The sequence below is a fragment of the Apis mellifera genome, linkage group LG1, assembly GCF_003254395.2.
Source record: "Apis mellifera strain DH4 linkage group LG1, Amel_HAv3.1, whole genome shotgun sequence".
In the NCBI taxonomy this organism is placed as follows: Eukaryota; Metazoa; Arthropoda; class Insecta; order Hymenoptera; family Apidae; genus Apis; species Apis mellifera.
Window position 1 is genome coordinate 12,173,021 of NC_037638.1, and position 19,178 is coordinate 12,192,198.

General features: G+C 28.8%; 1 protein-coding gene across 10 annotated transcripts; it reads left to right on the plus strand.

Annotated features, from left to right (window-relative positions):
* The first annotated feature begins 133 nt into the window (after window positions 1–133).
* LOC724235 lies at window positions 134–18,964 on the plus strand. 10 transcript variants are annotated; one of them, XM_026446223.1, is made up of 8 exons: window positions 1,764–2,057; window positions 4,120–4,277; window positions 6,456–6,697; window positions 6,891–8,843; window positions 10,725–10,991; window positions 17,801–17,989; window positions 18,155–18,290; window positions 18,784–18,964. In XM_026446223.1, the coding sequence occupies exons 5-8, from the start codon at window positions 10,769–10,771 to the stop codon at window positions 18,920–18,922; spliced, it is 687 nt and encodes a 228-aa protein (XP_026302008.1). In that variant the 5' UTR covers window positions 1,764–2,057; window positions 4,120–4,277; window positions 6,456–6,697; window positions 6,891–8,843; window positions 10,725–10,768; the 3' UTR covers window positions 18,923–18,964. The 10 variants fall into 10 exon arrangements, with proteins under 10 accessions (XP_026302007.1, XP_006570135.1, XP_026302005.1 ...); XM_026446224.1 differs by having other exon boundaries at window positions 6,456–6,621; XM_026446222.1 differs by lacking the exons at window positions 1,764–2,057; window positions 4,120–4,277 and adding exons at window positions 134–458; window positions 866–1,136 and having other exon boundaries at window positions 6,456–8,843.
* The last annotated feature ends 214 nt before the right edge of the window (window positions 18,965–19,178 follow it).

Below are 19,178 nucleotides of genomic sequence, written 5' to 3' on the forward strand. Positions count from 1 at the left end.
TATTTTAATATATTCTTTTTATTTTAATATTAATTATAATATTTTATTTTAATAAATGTAGAAGGGACCGATGATAGATGATTGAGCAGTGGTGCCACCTGTAACACCTGCCAGAGCCAAATGGGCATAAAGAGTCAGGGCCTGAGTTAGAAATTCAGTTCAAGAGACGCTCTAGAACGTGTGAATGCGTCCTGAAACAGTTGCACTTTTAATTGTTACGACAAAATTGTGTTAATACAGTGATGAAAACGTGTTGTGTTAGAAAGACGATTAAAGAAAATTAGTAATTTATTAATGGATGTTGAACATTAATTGGTTCAAATTTGAATTGTGAAATAAGATTTTACAACGTGGAAGAGAAGCGGAACGGGACACAAACGATGCCAAAGCAATGCAGGCAAAATTTTGTACTTCTTCATTTCTTATTTCTTCAATAATTTCTTCTGTAGGAATAGATTGTTAGTATTTTTTAACAATTAATATTATATTTAATATATAAATTTTATATCGTATTATTATATCAAATGAAAAATATCCATTTTTCTTTCCATGAATAAAAATTATATTTAAATTTTAAATTATTCATGCTTCATCCAATCTTAATTCGAGAAATAAATTCGAGAATAAGTTTAAAAGTTCATGGAATTACTAAATGGATGAATTTCTGGTTTTTATCTTTCAAAAAACGATGTTGCTTAAAAATATGTTTAATTTTACAAATGATATAGCTCTTTTATATTAACAATTAATTTATTTTTTATATTATTCTACGAACATTTCGTTAATTTTTATTGTCTCATCGAAAGTGAATCGTAATCATGTAGTATGCAGATCCATTTTAATTTCAAGTGATGTGGAATTGCAGTTACATAGAAATGGTGACTGTTGCATCGTGTCGATATTGCAAGATCGATAAAAATCGCACGCATCCGGGTTTAACAATTTTTAAAAATAAAAGCCATGGGTGACCGAATGTAAAATAAAGAAAAAAAACGTATTCACGGAGTGAATCAGTGTCAGATACGTTACAACTGACGTGATGTTATTAGTACATACCAATGAAACAATGGCGTGTTAAATTATTCATGAGGTCATTGTTGCATCGTAACGCAGATTCAAACGTCGAGCAATTTGAGGTGCGACGAAATTGAAATTTACCAAAATTCAATCGTAATTATTAATAACTTCATCTTATTGGTTCTATTTAATTAATTTATGTTAACAAAAATTAATTATATCAAAATTATTATATATTTTATTCTACGTAAAAGTATTTCGTGAGAAAAATTCCATGACAGAATTATTTCTAAAAGAATCGTCAAGAAATTACATTATATTATACTTACTCGTGACTACCTTTCTCTCATCATTTGTCTCTCTCTCTCTTATTTTTATTTTTCTAAGATAGTTATCCTTAGACTCAAATAAACAAATTCTATTTAATTACGATAACAAGAAAGTGGGAATATTTTCTTATTTATATTTAATCGAATCAAAAACTATTTCAGATAAAATTAACATTCTTTTTACAATACTTAATTTTCGGTTGTAAATATATCAATCAAATTTATCTCAGAAAATCCAAATATATATAATATCAATTGACGACATTTTTCGATATAAAATTATATTTAATGGCACGAATCAATCGATATTTCTACCTTCATTATCTTCTTAAATCGTATTACGAGAGTTGTGAGCGAACAGAACAAGAAACACACAGGTTGGTCTCGAGGAAGTGGTGGGATGATTACGTATCCTAGTTTCGCAGGCTATAGTGGACCACGATGCATCTTTATCCGATGCCCTGAAGCAAATGGCCGGGTATATATACATGTGTCGAAAGAGTTGCGTCAGGCGAGAAGAAAAATCTGCGAATCGGACCGGTTGTAACAACGAGTCAATCTACTGGAGAGGAAAAAAATTCCAAGATATCGTGTGCGAGGTTCATATCACGTTCAGAAAGACATACCGAAGATAGCTATCTCGGCTCTGTGTCGATGTACATCAGTAAAAAGAGAAATTCCCTAGAAAGAATAGATTAGTGAGAAAATACCGTACGTACAATCCAATTATATATTATATACGCGATGCATATGATATTCAACGAAACTCGATCAATCTTTTTTCCCCCCTCTTTTGATATATCTATACGGAATATATAATCATTATGATTATTATTCATGAAATTTCGTGTAAACGCTCTAAATGCATATTTTTTTTTCAAAATCTCCGCACTTTCTCCTTTGCTCTAATTATTTTGTCTATAAACATGGCCAAGATAACATCCCTTGTTTATTCCTTTCTAATGTTGTTATTATTATCTTGCTATAATTAAATGAAACAATTATAAATATATCAAATCGATAATTTTCTCTCTCTGTCCATTTTTTGGTCTCACTTGATTTTTTTTCTAAATTGAAAAAAAAAAAAATGAACGAAACAATGTCTCAATACATGAACAATGTGGACAATGCCACAATAGAATTATACTTTTGCGTTCCATCTCGTGCAAAACTGTCACGAACAGATTCGTGAATTCGGATCGTCGGTGACTCTCTCTTTGTTAATCTGTCTCTTTCTCTATCTCTCTGCTTTTCGTTTGTGTTCTTTTCTATGAGCGATGATATTTCACACGAAGCTATGTAGATATACGTATACGTATATATATATATATATAAGTATGTAGCTGCATCACGACACGGTCTAACGGCATTCAGTCGACCTCATCATCCTGCTTCTCTACATTTAGTCACATACATTCTTGCATTTTCCTTGCTCTTATATTACTTTTACCAATTTCTGCTTCTTTCATCCGCGTACCTTTGTTCTTCTTACTTTTTGCTACTTTTCGTTCTTTTCTGTCAGCCATTCTCTGATCGACCCTTTCTCTCACTTTTTCTAGCGACGTTCGCTATTTTTCTCTCATATCTGTGATTCCTTCGTCTCTTCTGCCTATTTTCTCTTTGTACGTTCCATATATCTGTTCGCGACAGAAACTAAAAGATAGTGAAAGAAAAAAAAAAAAACGCTGAATGTTCTTTTAATAATGGAGATCAATTTCTAATTATTTCATCTTATGATTCATTCATATGATTAAGCATCTGTTCATATTCTTCATACTTCATCAAGTTATAAATATTTTAATTTTTTATTAAATATAAAAAAAGACAGAAAATGAGATGGTTTTTGCTAAATTTTATATATCTTTCTGTTTCGTTTTATTTGATATCTAATCCAAGTATAATATTTAATCTAGCAAATGAAATTATTTATAATTTAATAAACAAGTTTCAAGTATATCAACTTTTCTTTACTTTTTACTTATTCTTTAAAGTTATTCTTTTCCATCCAGTTTGTTCAAATGTACAATTAATATATCTATGACCTAATTGGTAAACTTATAATTAGATTTTAGAAAGAGTTATCAATTAGATCATTCAGACTTTTGAAATGAGATGATATTTACACCATAGTTCCATGGTTTAAATATTTATAAAATAAATTATGCATGCAAGGATTACATGTGGTAATTATATGTCATACGATATTTTTTTGTAGAGATAATATAAAACTTTATTTTAGAAGAATATTTTAATCGTCCTGTAATTATACTATTTTCCCTGTCGATAAAAAGAAAAATATCTATTAAAGCATTCATTTATCCTTGCCAGTATCTCGTATTAAGCTGGTCTTAAGATAGATCCTGCGGGTCGTTATCGTTTTTCATTAACATAACAGGTATTAATGTCAGCGATATCGCGTCAAGGTTTCGATTACGAAAATCACCGTGGCAATCATCGAGACCAGTTTCGACCCAATTCGTTCTCTTTTTCAGCCGCGAGAACATCGATCGGTTATCCAAATTGCTTAGCCGGAAATTTATTCGTTTTTTTCTTTTATTTTTATTTTAGCATTAAACAAACTACTGCCGATATTTTCACATTATGCACGCTCTTTATTCGATTCGAATTTGGCGCCAAGTTATACATATTTCCGACCAATATTCGGAAGAGGAACAGGCGATATAACCTTAAACAATTTGTAAAAAGTGATGCGCATGCGCAATACACGGACGTGTGAATGCAATATATTACGTTCGTGCAATTGCTGTTCCAGTTACGTCAAGAATGCTACCCGACGGCGTTGTTCATGAATGCCAATGTAAACTCATTTTAAGAACATTGAAAAATAACTGGGATAAAAGGAATGAAGAAAAAAGCAGGATGATGAATCAACACCGTTTGGACATTGGGAATGGATCATGCGTTTGTTAGGTGAAATCGTATTTCGTGATGGATTTACTGTTGCCAAGACATTTAAATTATTCAATAACCAAAGGTTCATTATAATATTATTCAATTGTAATGGATAGTGAAATTAATGATTTGGAGAATTCATAATTTTGATTAATTAAAGAGAGAAATTCTTGATAATAAATATTTGTGAAAATGTCATGAGTTTTAGAGAAGAGGTGAAGATAGTAAAATAGATCATGAAAGTTATGTAAATTAGCAGGATAGGAATAATGTATTCAATTTTTTAAGAAAGAAATGCATCAATTATTTAAATTATATAGATAGTATAATAGTTATATTGAGATTGTTACTTATTCCTTATTTTATTCAACATTGAAAAGTTTATTCAAAACAATTGGTTCCCAATTGGTTAATTATTTTTTATTTTAAAAATTGGAATATAATAAAAATGTTAACTACAAATTTTTAATTATAAATAATATGAGTTAAAAATTTAAATTCTAACTTAATTTTATTAAGATTTGAAATGAAACATACTTATTTTTATATTTTTTTATTTTTTTATATTTTTATTTGAAATATAAGTAGGATTAAAAATATAGGAATTATAACAAACTTTTTGAATGAATTCCATTTGTTTTAATAATTCTATACTTTTGATTGATTTTTAGATATCTGAATTTATCATTGAATAAAATAAACAGAAAAATATGAAATATATTAAAGAATTTTTATTAAAAAAATTCTTCTCTTTTCCTTGTAATTCCAGAAATTGATGTTGGGCAATATTTAACGCAATTAAAGATTAACGATTACAATATAAAATATTTAAATAGCAATAATGATTAACAATTAAAGTGATGTACAATCGAAATGAATATCAATAATATAAAACAGGAGATTAATCGGCAATTGAATTAAATTATTCATTTAATAGTTATAATTATTACATGCATCAGATAGCAACAATTTATATTTTCAATAAACAATTAATGATTGATTTCTTTTATTTGTAAAAATTAATCAATCAATTAAATTAAAATCTTGATTCAATGTTTGATACTAGATGATAGAATATTTATGATATATAGAATATAGAAATAGATAATCAAATTGATATTACATAGAATAGCATTTCTATATATTTCAATTTTAGTTTGTAATACTATATTTGTAAATATGAAATATCCAAATATTTCTAACTTTAGAATTTAAGAAAATAAACTTATATAACGTATTCATATTTTGATGTGTTTCAAGCAGTTTGGAGAGCTTTCATTTCAAGATTCATTAAAATTTTAAATTGTTGTATTGTTGTCCAATATTAAATAACGACCCATACGTTGAGAAATAGTGAAATAAAATATTATTTATATATATATATACATATCTAATTTCTAGCTACAATGGAAAATTCTATATAAACAAAACTTTTCTCTCTCAAGATATATAAATTTTTTCTAATACTTATAAAGGATTTAAATTTGATCTATTAATAATATTAATTCAAACTTGTATTATAAAATAAACTTTTGAATGAATCTTTGGAATCTTTTGGAATTTTTGGATGATTGTTGAATAATAACATATAAATATATAGATATGTGTCATATAAATACAATGAAATAATAAAACTTATCTAAGCTTCATTATCTAATTTGTTAAATAAAAAATCTCATCATTGAATTACAAGTTTAAAAAAATTTGCTGAAAATTATTCCAAAATAATAGAGTGAAATAGAATAAATGTAAATATGATATCAAAATTTGATCACTTATTTTTAAAATACATATTTATTATATACATATATATATTTGGTATCTTATAACAAAAGGATATAGATTAATTTTAATAATTTTTGAAACATTTTTGATACTTCATCATCAACGAAGAATAACCACTTTCTTGATATTTCTGTAGAAGAACTAAATAATTAATTTGAATAATTTTTGAAAAATTTAAATAAAAATTATCAACTCAATGACTACTCAATTATTAAAATTATTTATTTATTAAATAAATCTAAATATCTATTTTTCCAATTTTTTTTAAATTACCTTTTTACTTTAATACAATAATTTTATAAATTCATTTAAATTCATGTATCTTCTCCTTTCTTGCTTCTCCTTCAAGATCAATTCTTTCATCTTATACCTTCTTGAGCGCACGATTTACGCGGAGGGCATTGTTTACAGTTGGCACAACGTGAAAGAAAGGCGAGAAGAAGAAGAAGAAGAAGAAGAAGAAGAAAAGATCACGCCGCATCATCGTCACCATCGAGAGATTTGGACTCTGACTGATACTCAAATAGAATCACGGTTGATAGAAAATCGCGCGAACATCCGACACAATAAGTTTCCGGTAAAAGAGAAGAAAAGAAAAAGGAAAAAAGCGGTCAAGTGGTGCGCTATACGTAGCTTGACACGGTTCCACATCGGTATACGTGCTGATCGTTCACAGATTCTGTAGTTTATTGCGAAATCGAAGAAAACGAGATCATCCCTCGAGTGCTGATCGACTCTGTATTTCTTTCTCTCTCTCACTCTCTCTCTCTTTTTTCTTTAAAAATTCGAGAATAGCAAGAGATATACTTTCTCATATACTTACTCACCATTTGCCACATCTTTCAGATGCAACGAGAGGAACGTATTGACGGGAAGAGAGGGGGAGGTGTTCGTTAAACTTTTCACGATTCCACTGGAACGAAGTTGGTCCAATTAATGCGATTACCATGCACCACATTGGAAGCTCCACAAGGATGTCGTAACAAGGATGATCAAATTTTAATTCGAAAAGGGAATCTTAACAGCACCTTGGGATTTTAACCTCGCCCTGCTAAAAGGACGGCTTGTGCGACTAAGTGGTCGTGAAAAGGATAGGGAAAAAGGAAAAAGAAAAGAAAGTAAAAAAAAGAAAAAGGAAAGAGTGTATTACGTTTGATATGAAAAGCAGAAAGAGAGGAATATTCATGAGGGAAAAAGAAAGGAAACTCTAGACTTCAGAAGGATTTCCCTTTACCATTCAAAACAGCCGGAAGGAAACACATGTGGGAAACAACGACAAAACTCTTATATGCAAATCAACAACTGTACCGACAGTTAACAGGGAGTGTGACGATCAAAGGGATTGAAAACTTTCAGTCGTGTACATGTGCGTACACGACTTGATCGACAATTAAACGGGGAAGAAAAAAGGAAGGCGAAGAAAGGCAATTTTCTCATTTAAAGTACCCACAATAGAGGAGAGTTTTGCGGGAAAACTCGAGCTCTCCTACGTACGTACGTGGAACGGACGGTTTCCCGGTGAAAAATTCAATTGCCGGCTTGAATCACATCCCTCTGATAAAGAATCGCCAGAAGGCTCTCCCTCGCTTCCCACCTTTTCTCTCCTTCTCTCCCTCTTGAGAACTCCCTCTGAAAGAATAACCAGTCCAAGCTTCCAGTTTCGAGAAGCGAATCTACCTGAAATTTATAATTGACAGGCCATCGAATACCACTTTCCTCAAGAGAAAAAGCAATCTCGATCTTGAAAGACGTTTGAAGAGACCAAGAAACCGATCAATCGTTCAGACACTTGTTACGCGGTTCATAAAAAAGGGAGAAGCTTCATAACAGTGGGAGAAAAATCATAAAGAGGAAACGGATCACCATCTCAACTCTTAAATAATAAGAAATCTCACAATCAACCACTCTGATAATAATTTACTCATATAACTATAATAATAATAAAAAAAAGAAGGGAAAGATTTAATAAGAAATAAGAATAAGAAATCTCACAATCAACCACTCTGATAATAATTTACTCATATAACTATAATAATAATAAAAAAAAGAAGGGAAAGATTTAATAAGAAATAAGAATAAGAAATCTCACAATCAACCATTCTGATAATTTACTCATATAATAATAAAAAAAAGAAGAAGGGAAAGATTTAATAAGAAATAAGAAATAAGAATAAGAAATCAACCATTCTGATAATAATTTACTCATATAACTATAATAATAAAAAAAAAAGAAGGGAAAGATTTAATAACAGATATCAATAATAGATTAAATGGTAAAAGAAGTAGTAACAAAGTAGAGATAATACTTGGTAATATAGGATGTTCAATCGAACAATTTCAATGGAGCTCGTGGAGCAGTTTTAATAGACAATTTTATCCCCTAACGAGAAGGAAGTTATTTCTTTCTTTTTCTTTTTTTTTTCAAAACGGTGAAAAGGAAGTCACGAAACACGGCGAACCACTACGATATCCACTACACGGGCTCGTACGCGTACAGCAACGGAGCACCGAGCGTGTACAGCAGCCACTATCCGGCGAACGGTGGCTTCGTGCAACCTCATCTTCATGAAGACTACCGGCCGATTTATTTTTACGTAGCGCAACCTTATACTATTCCGTATACATTTGCGAAGAGGCCGAGGCCCCCGTCGTTGTTAAGATCTGGGAAACCACGGAGTAATTGTCGCGTCAAATTCTCCAAGAGGCTCGGCAATAATAACGATTTCTCGCAGAAGGTCAAACAAGGAGAGTTCTCGAGGAGTCTTAGTCAGGTTCACTTCGTTGAGAATCAAGGACAAGGTGTGTATTTATTTTAATTTTTATTTGTTTCATTCGACCATCCTCTTTATTATAATCTGTTGTTATCTGACAAATAGAGCTTCTTTAACTGGCCATTTTTTAATAAATAAGTATTAGATTGTTTCAAAAGCTCTTTTTGTTATTTGCAAGATTATAATTGAGTTATGAATTGAGAAATATAGTAAGCATGTGTATATTCCAATTTATTTTTCATTTATATTCATAGGACATTCATGACAATTGCACAATACAATATTTTTTGTTTCTAAGAACTCATATTGGATTATTTCACTTGTTTTCATTGAGAAAAAGGAAATAAGTATTAGATTGTCCCAAAAGTTCTTTGCAAGATTATAATAGTTATGACTTGAGACAATTCAATTTTATTCTTTTCAAAAATATGTGTTAATGCTAAGTATCCTGAGTTCTTTAATGATACTAGAATTAATAAATTGATTAGATTAATTTTATTCAATTTTGAAATATTTTTTATCAAAAAATGATCAAGTTATTTCTTTCAGTCTATGTATAATATATATATATTACTATGAGAGAAAGAAGAAACTTAAAATTGTCAACAATTATAGATTATCTACACTATCCTTATAGATCAGATATCGGTTATAAGTAGGACAATAAAAGGATGAAAAAGTTTGCAACCAAAAAAAAGTATATTGTACATTTTGGTTGAGACGCTTTCACGCTGACAGATTTTTCTAACAAACCGGATAATTGTTGCGAAAGTGGCATAGTTTCTGTAACATTATTTAAATACTTGCTGTCGTCAAGTAGACTGCCGATGCCTACGCGGAAAGTGACTGTTCCTATCTGCAGAGGTGGCACATGGTGCAAAACATTTGAAACGATGCTTTGCTGAAAAGAGAAAATGTTTGAGGAGAAAGGAACATTCTCCAAATATAAGGTGTCATTCCAATGACCCGTCAACGATAAACAGACATCGTATTTGGACGTGAGATACGCGTTGTTTTCGAATGTTGTTTTCACATTTGCACGTACAAGGAAACAAGTTGTATGTACTATGCACTAATGATAGAACGACATTTTTTCACGTATCTCTTAAGTTTTATGACGCGATATAACGTATCGATTAAATGAAATTTTTAACGATAAAAAAATAAAAATCTTGTAAAGATTTTAAGTAATTCCAATTGAGATTGAGAAATTCTAAATATTTTAATGATACGAGAATTCCAAAAGGTTTTATGAATATAGATTTTAAAAAAAATTTAAATAGTTTTTTTTTTTTTTTTAAAAGATATCCCCCTTTGGAAGAATTTCTAATTACACGAATCAAATTGTAGGAATATAGAAAATTCTAAATGTTTAATCAAGATTAAATTGTTAAGATCAAGTAATATTTCAATAATTCTAGAAATATAATGATAAGAAGATTCTGAAATTTTTAAGATTTTAAATATAGAGAAATTTAAAAGAAAGAAAGGAAATTACTTAATTTTTAAGAATAGGGAGAAATTAGGATAGAAATTTGGATTTCTAAAAGAAAATCTTTTTCATCCAACAAAAGTTTTTTTTAAATTATCCCCAAATTTATGAACCAAACTTGTGAAATGTTATATCGATGAAAATTGTTTTCTATTTTATACTTAACTTTTTTAAAACCCCAACTTGTTGAACTACACATTCGTCTCATCGCTAACAACGATGCATACTTATCATATACCAAATTTCATGTACCATAGTTTAATTACACAGTGGAATTCCGCGGTACACAAACTTGTTTCCTGTCACAGTATATAAACTTCATTGAAGTTTCACGGGTTGGTCGGTCTCAGAATGGAAGGAATGCGAGTCACGCATCCGGTATTACTTGCCACCTCTTTTCATTTCTCCTCTGTCCAGTGATCTCAAACTATCCGAAGACTGGGTTGCCTCGTGATCCAAGGATGACGTCTATGTTTCGAAGGGGCACGATATTTGCCACGTTTTTCCTTTCGTTGCTGGGCGGTGGGCTAGTCTGCGCCGCATTGGTGACGCAACATTGGGTGGAAGCACGACCCTTCAGAACTCCAAACCCTCAAGAAAGTGCAGGCAGAGTTCACTTCGGCCTTCTTCAAGGGAAGAAGGAATTGAACGTCGCTTATGGCTGGAGAACCTATCATATTTCGGGTAAGTTTTATCAAGAATAATTAATTAGAATTTTTTTTTAATCAAATGAATTGTTTTTGACAATTTTTAATTCAGTATGCATAGTGTGGCATAGATTTAGATAAAAAATAAATTTTCTATTAAATTATGATCTTATATCTTATGCAATAAGAATGTAGATTTTACTTTTCTCTTGTATTTGCAAATTAGAAAATATTTTGTAAACAATAATCATATAAGTTGTTCCTTTCTATTTTTCTAAAGAAAGAAATAAATTTATCTCTTTCTTATAAATTCTTTAGTATTAATTGTTTATTTGTTTTTTCAGTATTGGAAGAAAGGAAAATTTATTTACTATTGATTATTTAGAGAAACTTTATATTTTTTTTCTTCTCCATTATGACAATTTTCTTTTTGACGAATTTTATTGTGCTTTTTTTATTATCTAACAGTTAATAAACGAGCATAGATAATGACAAAAACAAATGACTTTGAACTTTCATTATTCATTAATTCTCATTTTAATTTAATTGAATATTTTACAATAACTTATTTTTTTTATAAATTCTTTTTCTATATTGAGAAATATTCAATATTAATTGTAATATTATTAATATTAAATTCAATATAATTTTAAATATGATTGAATTTCAAAAAAACTCATATATTGTATAATATTGTATTTTATATCTTTATATCTCTAGTTTTTTATAAATTTTACAGATTTCCTGGAAACCAATATTAATCAAATCAATATTCTACAGTTTCTATCTATAATAATTAATTAAATTATTTTCGCAGTTTCGCCTCAATTAATGGATATTTGATTTTGATATTGATAACTATCTTGATTGTTTTAATGTTATGAAGATATATTCAATATTGTTGTACAAGAAATATTTCGCATAACAATTTTTCGAACATAAACACGTTGAATTGAATGGTTTTTTTTAAACATTTAAAATGCAAGTAGCGGCAATCCATGATTGCTAAACGCAAAAAGTTTCCTAGAATTATAGAGAATAGTAAGTATTGTTTGCTCAATTCAATTTACGATGAAGTTTATGAGTTAAAATACTGGCCACGTAGTTTTTTCGCTATAATCGTGTACTAGACACGTTAAATTATTCAATCTGTTCACCGTTGACTAATTTGAGTTTCTAACGAGTTTCTCACCAACAACTCGTTTTATATAACTTTTCTTCGATGCGAGGGGTGAGAATTTTATCTTGAGAGGACAAGCAGATTATCTTGAACGTAACCAATCGATAATGTATTGTAATAATTATATATTTTATAATTAAAACTATATATATAGTTTTATATTTAATTAGAAAAAAAATTAAATGTCTCATGAAAGATTGAAAAATTAAAAAAAATTAAAAAAAATATATATATATATATATATTCTCGTAAAAATTTGATAATGAGATATATTATGGGATGTTAATTAATTTTCTTTAAATAGATAAATTTCTTTTAAATAGAGGTCATATGAAAATCAATTTTAATTTTTTAAATAAAATCATAATTTTTAATGCACCATTTTAATTAATTATTTAATATAAGAAAGGATTAAGTTATTTATATTAGAGAGAAATCATTTCATAATTCAGGATATGATGAAATTTGTAAAACTTATTCTATGAAAGAGAATCATATATTTTTGTTTTCCTTATATTTCATATATCAAATTTACAAATAAACTTAGAAGACCAAGAGAAAATTTTATTGTTGAATTTCTCTAAAACTAAATTTTTATTTTTATTGAAAAAAATATTTTAATATAAGGATAATCTGTTCATTAAATTAGAGATTTTAATAATGTTTAAAAATTTTTACTTTTATTATTAAAAAAATATGGATGTCATTGAGAATAAAATTAACGAGTAATGGGAATGTACATATGTATAATCATTTTCTAAGGAATGCACGAGATTTTAATTTTTCCAATTCAATGTGTAACGATGGAATAATAATACTTGCTTACGAGTTATAGATCAGAGAATCACACCGAGGAAAATTCTATTTGGTGCTTCAGTTATCCAATGTGATACTGAGGCTATAAATTGTACCGGATAGTTGGCCAGACCGGAGAATCTCATTCGGCATAACTGTACCTGCACGCGATTTCTGTGGGAGATGGTAAACAGCAAAGTCGCACGTTTATCCGCCATAAATCTACCATTTGATATTAATCGTTACGCTTGGATCAATTTCGTTTCATCCACAATATACTTCATATTTTCGATCCACAAGGTTAGGTTGTTAACTCGCGATAATTCACTCATTCGCTGTTAAGAAATACATGCGTTGTTTGTATTTGATCATGTGATGAAATACGAATATTTTGATCTCGTTTCGTATGTGTTTTGATTCTTCAATTTTTCTTGACATTATTCTTCAATTTTTTAAAGCTTTATTTGAATTCTGGAAAAAATTGAAATGATAACAATTGATGGTAAGAATATAAATATGAATAATAATTTTAACATTTTATTGTCATTTCAATAAATATATATCATATACATATTTTAATTGTCGTTTACCTTTTGTTACAAAATTTCTACGATATCTTCATAAAAAATCAATTTTTTTTCAACATATTATTCTTGTACTAAAATTTTTTATACACTGAAAAAAGATAAACATCTTTTGATCAATTATTCCTATCAATCAAAGTTAACTTTCAATATACTTCCAATATATTAGAAAATTATTTCTTGATCGTATATTCGTTCTTTTAATCTTTCTTTCAAATCATCTCACAATTGCTTTATTATATGCTATCAGACAAAGCGAGAGATAATGAAAGCATACATAAATATTAAATTGCATAACGTAACCTAACCTAAATTATTCTGCGCAAACATCATGCGCAACTTTTTTCATATTTTAAACATATAATAAATTTTTTTTATTTAAAATAGATGTTAATAAATTTGTTAATAATAAATTTATTAAAAAATTCCTTCAAATTTCATAGAATTGTAGAAGAAAAAGAAGCAACCTATACCTTTCATTAAAAATTAAGTAATGAGTTCATATCTATAGAGCCTAAGAATTTTTCTCAGCTTCTTCTCAATCGAATTCTGCTAACAAGACTGTTTATAATGCTCGCGTGTCCTGTCATCCTGATACTGAAATCGTTATTGTCGGAGGAAACTGTTATCGTGCCATAAGCGGTGGTACAATGCTGGTCGGGCACTCGAGCGAAAACTTCGCTCTCTTTCCCTCCAAGCATCTTACCCTCAAAGTGAACTCAGTCGGTACACGTAATCCCTAGGGTACGCTGCCCGGCAGCTGAAACATTTGAATAACAATTTTATGGGCTCACCGTGTATAACGGTTCGTCTCACGCACTTCGGTCGCGGCATAATTTTCGCAAAAGACCGGACACAAAAAGCTGTCCTCTAAAAGGGAAATTATATGAAATATGCTTGTTATCTTAACTATATTTTCATGATCCAAATTTTTTAGTGACATTTAAAATGTATGAATGGTTAATTTGAATCAAATCTATTCAAATTTAGGTTAGGATAAATTAGGATATATATATATATATTTTTTAGTTTCGTATTGAATGTTCAATCCACAGAATCAATTTCTCTGTAGCATTTCTTGTCTGTTCTCGAGATATTCGTTTCTATCAGTATCCATTTTAATATTACATTTTAATAGTACAGCATTTTTATCTGCTTCGCTCCTATTCCTTTTCAAAATTTTGACCGTCTAGCAAGAACTTCACGTTCTCATTGCAGTTCATACAAAAATACTTATTCATAGACAAGTTAATTATATATTATATGAGAAAAAAAATGTAAGAATTCTTTTTAAAACAACAATTTCGGTTAATCTCATTCAATATTGTTTTCAATATGATTTTTAAATTAGCGAATACTTCATTTTACAATCTTTCACAACTTCAAAATTCAATATGTAGATTATAATCATGGAAACTGGAGAATATAGCAGAATAGTAATTAGAGCTTCGTGGCCAAGCAATTTGATCCAGTGGCAACTAAAGCTTCAACCACATTACCATTCTAATTACAAATGATTTTCATCCTAGGAACATGATATTTTCTTTGTTACTTTCTCGTATTCCGATTTCCAATAATGATCGATTCAATAGCTATCAAATAACAACATTAAAATTCTTCATTGCGGATAATTTCTAAATTCAAAAAAAAAAAAAAAAATTATATTTCCATTGACATTTAACTTCAATATTGAAATTCAATATCATTCTTTATATTTAATTTTCAATTTTTTTTAATAATCAACAACAATTACGGATTAAAAGAAAATTATAATTTCCAATCTCACATAATTTAACAAAATAATAAAATTCATCATTAACGAATGTCAAGCTTATTAAATTTATTAAAATTCTTGTTTTAATTAATTTGCATCAAAGTATAAAAGTATCCCTGTTTATTTATTATCAATTTTGTATATATATATATATATATACACACACATAAAAACAACTATATCGAGTTATCATCGTAAATTCAGCCATATTTCTCTCTCTCTCTCTCTCTCTCTCTCTCTCTCTCTCTCTCTCTCTCTCTCTCTCTCTCTCTCTCTCTCTCGATAGGGACAATGAGATTCTTGGCACGCGTCGTAAAAAATTCTCTTTCATCGAGCTAGAAAATCATCCCAAAGGGACACGTACGATTTGATCGTGTATGTAACGACAGTTGCGTGATGTGCACGATTAACCATCGTATAGTTTACTACCTTTAAACGTGAGGTCAATAACAGCTTTTTCGTTTTATCGTATCTGTTGTACCGGCAATTGGTATGCGTATCGCAATGGGATCAGTGTAAACGTTTATTAATTCCACTCGTCCTTGTCTATTGGATATAATCCATTGATAATCGAGAAAAGAATTAATTACGGTGATGCACGCAACTGACATATTCTTTTTGATCATTCGTTGAAAATATTACAGGTGAAAGGGATTTATTATTCTTTTCCTTTTTTTTTTAATGGATTTTTATTTTTCTCGCGAATCGCAGATTTATCGTCGAGGGTTCATCAGTCGTTAATTATTAATGAAATTTTATGTTGATAATCTTTTTTTTTTTTTTTTTTTTTTAATGATCGAATGCTAAATTATAATTTCTAAAAAAAAAAAAAAAAAAAGGAAAAATTGATCACAGATAATATAATAAGAAAGTAGAAAATTTATTCGATTATATCAAGTGTGAACATATTTTTTTTTTTAATTATTGGCTGAAAACTTACAATTCAAGATAAATTCTAAACAATCATTTTTTGATACAAGGAAGCAAAAAAAAAAATATTTCTTATTAAAATATGATTAATAATTTCATATTCATTGGTTATTTAAATTGTTTAGCAATGTAGACGGACAATTGAGAAATAGGTAATGCATATACGTTTCTAATTTCTTGTCGTCGGAAATTTCATTAGCGGCAAGACACCCACGCATAGAGGCAAACAGAAGAAACGGTTGAATGGAGAGAAAAAAAGCCCGAGGGAAAGATTCCATGCGCGAGAATAACCGGGATGGTTGTAACAATAGGAGCAGAAACTGGTTTCTGAGTGTGCAAAAATCCACGACACCGCCTCGTGGTCGACTTTCACGTGTCCAGCTGCCTCGTATCATCGACTGTTCTCAGATGCTGACCACGGAGAATATTAAAATTTCCTTTTTCTCGGAAAACTTTCACGGTCAACGAAAGTCATTGGATCATATTCCCTTATATTTTTATTTTAATTAATTGTGGTTACTTCTGTATATTTTTTCATTTTAAATTGTAATATTCACTTTGATCAATCCTCATGTTTGATTCATTTAATTCTGAAGAATATCTTTTTCTTAGAAAAATTTCATGGTTGAAATCCTGAACATATATTTTCTTTTATTCTTGTTAATTTTTCTTCTTTTTATGCTTTAAAAAGAAAATTTATCACTGATCTGATGTTCAACAGTTTTCTTTTTTTTTTTTGAGGAATTAGAATTTAATAATTTTCTATTGTTAACAATTGAAAAATGAATACAATGTGTTTGTTATCAATAATGAAATTTCAAGAATTTATATATTTATCATTAAGTAAAATTCACGAGTTTCAACTGAATGTGTTGGAACTGAACGGTTCGAATCTACGTTGAAGTCGAGAAAAGTCTTAACTCTTGAAAAATTCTTCGAATGTCCTTTCGTGGACGCAAGTTGTTAACTTGGCAATTCACTGAGAACCTCGCCTGCGGCTAATTAAATAATCCGTTATTTGCGATGCAATATAACTTGAACTGGCCAAAGCAAGAGTATTTACTGCACGTTTAATTATTCATTATGTGCCACGATAACTTCAGTTTGCACGCCAGTCCAAAGTGAGATTCGGTTTACTCGAAAAAAGTGGATTCTGAAGTGAATGAAACTTTTTCACAAATAATGATGGATTGCTTAAATTAATAATATGATAATGTTATTTAATAATAATAATAATAATTCGTTATCTCAAATTTTTAAATATTTATTTTTGTTTTTAATTTCATTAATTTTATTTATAAGAATCTAATGAATCCTTTTAAAAGATAAAGTAAATAAATTTTATTATAAGAAATGTAAAAGCAGATTCTGTTTTATATTAATGTTTTTATTTTTAATTGTGGTTCTGTATATGTAGAAAATATCGTGGTTAATTGCAAATTTTAAATGTAAATATTATGTTTGAAACATAAATATATGAGATAATGAAGTTTGAGTCATTGATTTTTATTTCTAACACTAAGAAAGTTGAAATATTATTATTACAGTTATCATATAAAAATTAATCGTTTGTTTCATTCTAGTGCCTCAAATGATCAAGCAAGATCCCACAGTGATGTCCTGGGGACTTTGGATAAGTACTTTAACGACAACCTCGGCTGCACTTGTCACTGCTGGTCTAGCTGCTTTACTCGCTGTTTTGAATACAGCTACTTCACCTAGATCCAAGATCCTTTCTGATCCTGGAGTATATTTCATAAATATTTTAACATGTAAGTTAAAATTCCTATACTTTTTTAATATTTAAAATCTTTTTTATTCAAGAAAAAAATTTTTTTTTCAAATTAAGAATTAAGTAAAAATTTATTGAATTATTTGCACAATTGTTATAATATAAAATATTTGATATATTGATTTATAATTGATATTTAATTTAGTATTAATGTGTATGGCGAGCACGAGCACTTGGTTGGCGCAATATTACACAAAGCTGTACTTCAATGTGCTTCCTAAGGAGGATATTGATAATATGTGGACTAGTGAAGGTTCTGCTGAGCTTGGTTATTCATTTTGGTAAGATATTCTTTTGTTCAAAAAATGAGAATATGTTCATAATGAAAAATCTTGGCAAAGTTCCATCAATGATTTTGTATTTTTATCATTGTTGACAAATTTTATATATTAAATATTAAAATATTTCATATATTTCAATTCATTATTAAAATTCTCAATAATAAATTTTCAGTAAAATTTAATTTTTTTAAATTATGAACGTATAGTGAACATAAGTATATAAAACTTTTAGCTTTCATTATTGAAATAGATAAATCAAAAATAAATAAGATTTCTAATATAAATTACATTTTTTAACTATTCTAAATGTATTAGAAAAAATAAAAAAGTTAAAAGAATTTGTATAATATGATAAGAAAAACAAAAAATCTTATTCTAAGATATAATTTCTTTTTTCTAGTTTCTTCTAATGTAAAATTTCTAGTTAATATAAAATTTCAAAAGTAAAAAAAAATAAAATAGATAATTAACCATTTTAATTTCCTCTTTTCAGGCTCGTTGTATGCGCTGGTGTAGTACATTTAATCAGCATAGCATTAGTTGGTTGGGGTTCAGGACGAGACAAGATCGAACGTCTGGAGACAATTCCGGCATTGGAGGAAAAGACTGCTGCGGCAATAATGCTGTATTGAACTTTGGGACTCTTGAGACAGATCTCAGAGACAAGAAATCCATTACAAAAATTACAGAGTGCTGCTCATATCTGTTAGTGTGCGACGAGGCAACAAGGATCGATTAGCAGAAAGCAGATTCTACTGCAATAATTCTACTATTCGAGAAATGACAAGTTCCTAAATGTTAGCATACTTAACATTGTAGTATTAAAAGGAAACAAAGGAGCAAGCACGTTAATAGAATTATTATATAATAATATAATCTTAATAATAA

Coding starts and splice junctions, on each gene's coding strand:
- LOC724235 (XM_026446222.1), top strand. CDS start 10,769: ATGACGTCTATGTTTCGAAGGGGCACGATATTTGCCACGTTTTTCCTT. Junction 10,992..17,800: donor GAGAACCTATCATATTTCGG/GTAAGTTTTATC, acceptor GTTTCATTCTAG/TGCCTCAAATGATCAAGCAA. Junction 18,291..18,783: donor GAGCTTGGTTATTCATTTTG/GTAAGATATTCT, acceptor TCCTCTTTTCAG/GCTCGTTGTATGCGCTGGTG.